Source organism: Manihot esculenta, chromosome 13 (assembly GCF_001659605.2).
Source record: "Manihot esculenta cultivar AM560-2 chromosome 13, M.esculenta_v8, whole genome shotgun sequence".
Classification (NCBI taxonomy): Eukaryota; Viridiplantae; Streptophyta; class Magnoliopsida; order Malpighiales; family Euphorbiaceae; genus Manihot; species Manihot esculenta.
This window is the reverse complement of record NC_035173.2, coordinates 25,494,249-25,503,331: the sequence shown is the minus strand read 5'-3', so window position 1 is coordinate 25,503,331 and position 9,083 is coordinate 25,494,249. Positions and strand designations below refer to the sequence as shown.

Here is a 9,083-nt window from a genome sequence, read left to right as displayed (position 1 = left end):
TCAGCGAAAATCACAAAAGCAAGATTAAAACGAACCTCCACGAAGGACAAAGTAATAAGATTTTTGGCTCGTCTTGACCTCCCTGAAGAAGACGATGAACAGACGTGCCGTGGGTGTGAACCCCCAGCTCAGACAAACAGATTCAAAGCAAGACAAAATCAAGCTCACATCTTTCTAAGAGTCGATTAAACCAGAAGGATGAGGATCGAGGAGAACGATCCTCATCTGAGAGATTAGAGCTATCCCTGGTAAAAGAAGAAACGTACCGTGGAAATAAAGACAGGAGAACGCAGATAGCAGCGTGCACGAATGACCGAAGAAAGCAGGAATTGGGAGAAGATGGAGAAAATTTGAAAATCGATATGACGATAAGGTGAAAGGGTGTTCTGAGGCAAACTGTATTTAGATGGCGCGATCATAATGATTCTCGGTATTTACCCCCTCATCAGTCGGGCAATAACTGACGAGAAGGTAAAGGGGCATTTAATGACCGCTGGATTTCTCCATCCCATTACGAGGCCGGGCCGACAGCAGCAGCCCACAATCAGGAGGCTCCTAAGCCCCCGAATAAGCCTGGCCCAACCCGTCCATCCTTTTGATCGGACTCCTATTTAAGTCACTCAATCAGACCGGCCCAGCCCATTTCAGCCTTAAAGTCAGCCCTTTCCTAGGTTCCGGTTCTTTTCCCTCAAACCCAGTCATAAAAAGAAAAGACTGCGGGTCCAGTCATTTCGCAGCCATGTCCACTCGCACGCCGAAGGGAATTAAATGCTTGCCTAACACAGGGATGGTCCTGGAGTTGTCCGTACGTACGGACCTGCACTAAGGGGTAGGTGGTCCTATAGCAAAAAGGCCATCTCGCGTGACAGAGGAAAAAAAAGGATAAAAGGGAGGAAACACTCTCCTCTAGGCTAAGTTTTTTCTAAGTTCACAAAACCCTTATAAAACCCTATTTTTCAGGATCTTCAGATCATCATATGGCGTATATAGTGGAATAGAAATAATCTAATATGGAGGAATCAAGTTAGGACTTTCATTGCAGATATCTGATTTTGTTTTATCTTACTTACATGAACGGGTATCTGCAAATCAATGAACTACTACAATTGTTGGTCCTACTACTCGTTCTTCAAGTGTAAATTGGTCTACTACTCCTTTTTTTGGTGAAATGTAATTTGATGCTGCAGTTCCATTAGTTGATCATGGGTATGGAGCTGGGTGGGGGTTCGAAATGTAATGGGTACTTTTTTACATGTTGGTACGAGATTTGTGCCTCATGCGGTTCTTTCTAAGGTTGCAGAGACGATAGTTTTGAAGAAGGCCATTCTATCTTTTAATTTTTACACAACTCATGATCATTTACCCATAAAGAAAAAGCAACAAATTTGTCAAAATTAATTTCAATACATCAAAAATAATTTTAATATATAAATCTAAAAAGCACAGAAGTTAGTAGTGTAATGTACTCACAAACACCCAAAATACATAAATTTGGGCCACCATTGAAAGGAAGAGAAATGTGGAGGCTTAGAGGGGTTTCGTGAGGTGAGAGTGTGAAGAAGAAAAAGAAAGGAAGAGAAGTGTGGAGGCTTGGAAGGGGAGTTCGTGAGGTGAGAGCGTGTTGAGGCTCGAGGGAAAAAGAAAGGCGGCAGAAGAATGAATGAGATGAAGTGTTTTATTATGTTGTACATATATGTGCAGTTTAATTCAATTCTTCTATTAATTTGAGTTAATTAATCGAATTGAATTAAAAATTAAAAAAATTTAAAATTACTAATCGAACTGCATTAAATAAATTAAATATTTAAATTGAATAATAATTTTAATTCAGTTTAATTTAATTTTTCAATTTAAATTAAAAAATTTTATTCTTAAATATAAATACTAATTGATATAAAATTAAATTTAAAAAAAATTAATATAAAAATCAAATTAATGTGAACTAAACTATTATAATTTAGGATAAATTTAAAAAAAAAAACATCCCTAGATGATGTCATTATCAATGTTGATTCCTATAATTTTACAAATTTATTAAAATATCCATAAGTTTTGATTTTGTTAAACGATTTCACTTTCATCCATTTATCTGTTAATTGAAAGAAAAAATTAAAATATTTTTATAAAAAAATATTTTAATTTATTTTTTAAAAAATATTTAAATAAAAGTGTTAACAATAAAATTTAAAATTAAGTTGACAATGAAACCAGTTGGGCCCTTATCATTTTGGGGACGTTATTAGTTTTTTTTTTTTAAATGTTTAAAATATTTGCCACGGAACTTAATTTTACCATTCACCAATAACTAGGTCGATAGTATTGTGGAAATGCGTGCCCTGCAACAAGCCACCAAGCCGTGCTTTTTTCTCTTACTATAAATCTCTAATAAATAAAGATAATATAAAGTTTAATACACTTGAAAAATTTTTTACTCGAGAATATCACAATTTTTCCTTGGCCAATAGCACTATAATAACTACCCCAAATATTAAAAATTAAATAAAAAGGGTATTAATTGCATTTCCTTATATAAAACAAAAACAATTAATTCATCTTGCCTTCCTCACCGCCATCTTCCAAGTAAGCCTTCTTTCTCCTGTCAAATTTAACCAACAGACAAATAACAAGAAAACACGTGGCATAAATCCCATGAACCTTCCAAGTAGTCTTAGGTGGCTGGTGCGAGACCACCCTATGGAACACCGCCACGTAGAAATGTAGCCCAATAGCAAAGCCGACGAAGGTCTGGCCCAGGCCCAAAAACTTAGAGCCCAGCCCAGATTCAGTAGAAAACACCAGAATCAAGTACATCAACAGCAACAAGAGATACAATATGTAGCCGAGCGTTTGCAGGAACATTAAGCAGACGTACGTGGACTGCGAAGTAGCGTAGAAAAACCTCAAGGGCTCCAGCCCAGTGACTATAGAAGAGAGACACAGAATAGAGAAGTAAATCGAGAGATAAACTTGAATGAAGATGACGATCTTTTGGATAGAGAAATAAGCTTTGATGCGGTTGAAGATTAGAGAAACTAGAAGCAGAGGGATTAGAATGAAAGCAAAAGAGACTGCGGAGGCAGTGATGGAAGCGTATCTGTTTCCAACAATGGGCTTGAACCCTTTCGCCATTTCTTTATTGGCTTTTGTGAGGTATTTTTTGGAAGTTATTGAGATCTTCTCAATGTCTGGCAAGAGAGATTGTTGAAATTTTGATGGTAGATCTCTGAACTCAGTGACCAAATCATCCTCCAATCCTTGATCAATCCAACTGGGTTGTTTTTTTGCCTGCTGGTTGGTGGTCTTCTTCTCGTTATTGGGTTTTTTCTCTGAGGTTTTTAATGGTTTCTTGGTTTGTTGTTGGGATTCAGAATCACTCACAAGGGCTTGAGATTCTTTTTTTGAAATGGGTTTGGATGTTTTGTTCTTGGGTGAGCTTAATTTGAGTAGATTTGAGGTTTTTGTGGTGAACCCAGAAGTGTTTTTGGTAGAATTGTGAGCTTTTGATGTGGAATTGAGCTTCTTAAGCTCAGCTTTGGATAAAGTATAAGAAGCAGCTTTTGTTGAATTTGCAGATTTTGCAATTTTGGTTTGGTTCTTGGTAGATGAGCTAGTGTTAAAGAGCTTGGTTTGGTTTTTGGAAGAAGAGAGTTTGGGTTTGATTAGCTTGGTTTGGTTCTTGGTGGAAGAAATGGTGCTTTTTTTCTTGGGCAGCTGATCTTGATCTTTTTCCACATCTAACATTCTTCTTCTAGCAAGAAACTTTTTGCTTTCAAGCTGAGAAGGATCTGAGGAGGCACAAAGAAGAAGAGAAGTAAAAAGAATAAGAACAAGATAAAGCAGAAGCACCTTCTTGAAACTCAAGTTGAAGAGTGGAGCCATGTTAAGAATTGTAGGTGTATGAGTATTGAGAGACCCAATGGGGCTGCACAGAAGATCTAGAGCTTGGATATGTTGGATCCACAGCCCCAAAACAGAGAGAAAGAGAGAGAGAGAGAGAGAGAAGAGAAGGGAAGAGAGAGATGGGTTTTTATAATTGTTTGTAATAAAGGAAAAGTAGAAGACTAGAGAGTAGAAGAAGAAGAGATGAGATGAGGGATCAGAGATCAGCAAAGTAGGATACAAGAATTTTCTGCCTATATGCAATAAGTTGATGCCAAATTATCCCTTCAATAATTTAATTTTTTATTTTTTTTATTTTATATGGGACAAATCCAATCAAAATGCTTCAACTTGTGATAATCTGATAAATAAATCGGTTCCCAAAAATGAATTGACATTTGTTTCTAGAAAGTAAAGGAAAATTGTTAAGTGCATAGTACATGTGATAAAGATGAATTTTGTTGTTCATAATTTAAAGAAAAATTAAATATGTTTTGCAATTAGAAAAGCATATATCATACATATTTTAGAATTTGAAAATAACATGACTTAAAAAGTACTTTAAGCTCCCATATGGATAGCGTGTACGAGTGGCTTAGATGGATTAGTATGCTCTGATATAATCTCCATGGCTTTTACCTCCCTGTTGTTACGCCCCTAGTTCTGGAAAGGCTAAGTGCCGCACGGCCCTTGAAGATGGGCGAAATTTCCCGCCCACGGGCAAGAGATGTGACACTGTGCACGTAGAACCCACCACATATGAGAGGGATGCTCCTATGGGATTTAACGTTGGTTGCTCATTAGTGATTTATATGATTTAGCATGTCTTGCTAAAATTGTTTCTAGAGAAAAAAAAAATATTGACTTAAAATTAAATTTTGTTTTTATTTATAGATATTTATGGAGGAGAATTTGAACTTTGATTGTAAAAAAATTGTTATATATATCTTTTTAACACATTTGAGGTATTTAAAATTAAAATTTGAGTGTAATTTTTAAGTGAAAACAAATCCTGGTGGAGTTGGATTTTAAAGAATTTAATTTTAATTTGTTAAAAAATTTTTAAATTCGAACATAACTCAAGTTTTTCTCATTTTGAATTCAATTCGAATATTAATAAGTTTAAATTTAATTTATTTAGTAAATGAGTTTAGCCGAGTCAAGTTTTTATTAAATTTAATTCCGAATAGTTTTCAAACAATTCAATTTATATATATATATATATATATATATATATATATATATATATATATATATATATAAAGAGTCTTACCCTAAAATTAATAAATTTAAAATTAAATCATTTTAGTTAAATAAATATATATATAAATTAATTCGTAAACTTATAAAAAAAATGAGTTTTTAAATTTTAATGATTCAAATAACTGTAAAATTTTAAAAGTATAATTAATTTATATAGAGTTAAATATTAAAAAATTTAAATTTAGCTCGTAGAAATATATGTAGGATTTAAATTTATTTCTCTTATGAGTTTATTTCTCTTATGATATTAATTTTAACATATTTAAAAAAAAAATTATTCATAGATCTGTTTGTAAGTCGCTCGTGAACTTAAAAACGAGTCAAGTGAGTTTTAATAAACTAAATCTATGAAATACAAACGAATTTAAAAATTAAATTTGAGTTTCACTCGTTTAGAAATTAAATCAAATCCAACCAAATTTTTATTGAGATGAAGTTTGAATGGCTGATGAATAGTAGGTTAATTTACACTCTGGTCACTTTGCAACATATTTTGTAACAGCAGACCCACTCGTGCTGTTTTTGGTTTAACGGGAAATTTGCATGTGAATTCATGGAAAGACAAATTCTATAACCCTATGCGCCTATCTTTTTGGAAAACTATGATTAACTTTATTTATTACCACAAAATTAATATTTTATTTTAATAAGGAAATTAATGACGGGAAACTCAAATTTAGATTTATGAAATAAGTGATATAGATTAATGATTTAATTGTATATTTAAAAAACATTAGCTATTCTTTAAATTTTAAATTCATCATGCACTTTATATCATACGCTTTATTTCATAATCTATATTTTAAAAAATTTTATCACCAATAGTAAATATTTTAATGACATGATTTTTGTAATTATATTCTTAAAGCACATGCTCAACAAGACTACTTATAGTCATAATTGAAAGCTCTACCTTTAATATACACCTACAAATGAAGGCTATATTTTAAAAAAAATTATTTAATTTGCACATATTAAAAAATAAATTTATATAAGGGCTGTGATTATAATGATTGGAGTTATGTGACGAAGTTAGAGAAGGAATACTAAGTTTTTTCCGTGGCTTGAATATATTTAGAGTCTTCAGTGTTGACACAGAGACGGTGGAGATTGATTATAGATCACAATAGGTGGGATATTTTTTGTAATACCCGGCTAGACTCCGGTATCGGAATTCCTACCGTCCGGTGGAATCTCGGATGTCGGAGACCTCTAGATGGGTAAAACCATGTTTTCATGAAATGTTTTAATGCTTTTGATGATTTTAAGTAAAAAGAGAATGAGTTTTTGTATGAAAACAACCTTGGAGGAAAGCTCAGGTTCGGCCGCCGAAACTCAAAGTTCGGCCGCCGAATATACATGCGTTTCGGGTGAGCCTTAGGCCCCCGAAGGCATAAGTGAGGGAAGTCCAGGTTCGGCCGCCGAACCTCAAGTTCGGCTGCCGAACATGGCATGCATGCGGAGGCACGTTCGGCCCCCGAACGTGAACTGGCCAGCCCCTATATAAGAGCTCCATGGCCGAAACGGGTGAGTTTTCTCCCCATTTTCGACCACAGTGAGTTCTTGCTCCTCCATGGTTCATTTTTGATGATTTTCCTTCAATCTTTCATGTTTTAACAAGGTTTATGTCGTTTTGAAGAGATTTGAGCAAGTTTTGGAGTTTTGAGGTTCAAGAACTCAAAATCTCCCACCTTCGAGTTTAGGACGTCTCTCTCTCGATCTTCAAGAGGTAAGAGCCGATCTTAAGCTCATTTCATGTTTAAAGTAAGTTTTATGCTAGATCTATGGGGTAGAATGCATGTTTAGGTTATAGTTATGTTTATGGGTATAAATGTATGTTCATGAACAATGTGGCTTGTAATGTGTGTTTGATGTGTTGTAGTTAGGGTTTAAGGTAGTTTGAGACCCCTACGAGCTTGTATGCATGTTTTGGTTGAGCTAAATGCATGATGGTTTGAGTTTGGAGGCGTTTGTGCATGTTTGAACCAAGTTTCTGCCCTTTGGGAGAAACCAGGTTCGGCAGCCGAAGGGACTTTCAGCCGTCGAACCCTCTTGTGGAGGCAGCCTTCGGCTGCCGAAGCTTGCCCCCGAAGAGAGACTTTCGTCTCTGTCTGGGAGTTTCGGCCGCCGAAAGTGCCAACGAACATGCATGAGTTTCGCCTCTATCTGGGAGTTTCGGCCGCCGAAGGTGCCGCCGAACCTGCCTGACTTTCGGCTCTGGAGGGACTTTCGGCCGCCGAACCTGCCGCCGAAAGTGCCCTGTCCAGCCTTTCTTTGCATGTTTTGCATGGATGTTTTGAGATGTTTTAGAGGGTTTTTGGGGGATGTTTTCAGAGTCATGTTATAGTATGTTGGTCCCTCATTTGAGTCCACCTGTGTAGGTTTGGACCCGAGGAACCGAGGACCTCAGCAGTGAGTCAGCTGCTTCAGTCAGTGTCAGAGCTAGCCAGAGGTGAGTGGAATGACTCTTATGCTTTTAAATAAATAAATCAGTTTTGAGCATGTTCATGCATCACGGATGCCATGTGATATCTTAGGTTGCTTGCATTAGAAATCACGAATATGTTGCATTACATAAAATGTTGTTGATGTGGATGAATGTTGAATGATCCATTATCCCTCATATGTTATGACATGATGATATGATATGGAAGTCCAGATGTGGCCTGCACTACGCCCCTGGCACTATGTAAGAGAAAGACCGGAAGTGGCCTGGACTACGCCCCCGGCACCATGGAATATATATGTTATGTTATGTTATGTATAAGAGAAAGACCAGGTGTGGCCTGCACTACGCCCCTGGCATGATTGGAATATGTAGAGGGCTAAATGGTGACAAGTTCATCCTTGATATGATTAGTTGTGATGTGATGCATTTCATGATAGCATGTGTTTTAAATGCTTTATGATTCTGCTCACTGGGCTCTAGTAGCTCACCCCTCTCCCAAATTCCCCAGGTTTGCAGGAACGGGTTAGACAGAGAAGTTAAGAAGAGTAATGAAGTCATATGTATGTGATAGTTAGAATGTGGACATGACAGATTGTATAATGATGTATAGATATGTAATGTAATGATATTGAGGTTAGAAGTGTGCTTGACCATAGTTTAATGTAATCCCTTTTGAAACATGATTCTAATGTTATTGATGTCCATGTTTAGCCAACTCAACTCTTGTTATGTTACCCCATTGGGGGGCATTGATGAGATCCCACAGAGGGGTCAAGTTTATGGTTATGTATATGTTCAATGCATGCACAGGTTGAGTTTGGCGTATGATAGAATGTATGAAAGAAAAGTTTTAATTTTTATGTATGATTGTTGATCATGTTTGGGATTAAACAGGTTTACAGGTTGCATGTCAGGCTTGCTACGGGTCCCGGCGGCCTTAAGCCGATCTGGATCCTAGCGCCAGTAGCGGTCCGATTTCTGGGTCGTTACAGAATGGTATCAGAGCCCTAGGTTCATATGGTCGGACCTAGAGTGTCGGGCTCATAGATGTTATAGAAGGTCAAGCACAATAGGAAAGGTCATGTCCACTAGGATAGGATGTGGAGTCCTGTCTTACATGATGATGTGAAATGCTATGATATGAATGATATGCTATGATGTGTGATGCGGGTTCATGTGTGCCCACATGAACCATATGATGCTAATGTTTATGTGATGTGTACTGTTTTCAGAAAACAGGATGAGAGGAACTCGTCGATCAGCAAGATTGACTGGAGTACCACCTGAGGATGAGGGCACGAGCGCCCGTCCTCCAGCATTGCCTAGGGCAATGTCTAGTAGGTCTGGTAGAGAAAGAGCAGTAAGAGACCCTAGAAGGTCTTTGGATCTGGGTAGGAGCAGATCAGTCAGAGGAACAGTTCAGGGAGGAGCGTCAGAGGACATGGGGGATGATATGGACGTAGAGCAGAGGAGGGATGGCAGTCTGGGAGTC

The 9,083-nt window shown here is 36.8% G+C and overlaps 1 protein-coding gene across 1 annotated transcript; it reads right to left on the bottom strand.

Moving 5' to 3' along the window:
- Window positions 1-2,385: 2,385 nt before the first annotated feature.
- On the bottom strand, window positions 2,386-4,116 carry LOC110629485. The gene has a single exon (XM_021776470.2). It carries the CDS (start codon window positions 3,877-3,879, stop codon window positions 2,545-2,547), a length of 1,335 nt encoding a protein of 444 aa, XP_021632162.1. The 5' UTR covers window positions 3,880-4,116; the 3' UTR covers window positions 2,386-2,544.
- Between the last annotated feature and the right edge of the window lie 4,967 nt (window positions 4,117-9,083).

Bases quoted from the DNA above. Each gene is read 5' to 3' on its own strand.
- LOC110629485 (XM_021776470.2), bottom strand. From the start codon at position 3,879: ATGGCTCCACTCTTCAACTTGAGTTTCAAGAAGGTGCTTCTGCTTTAT.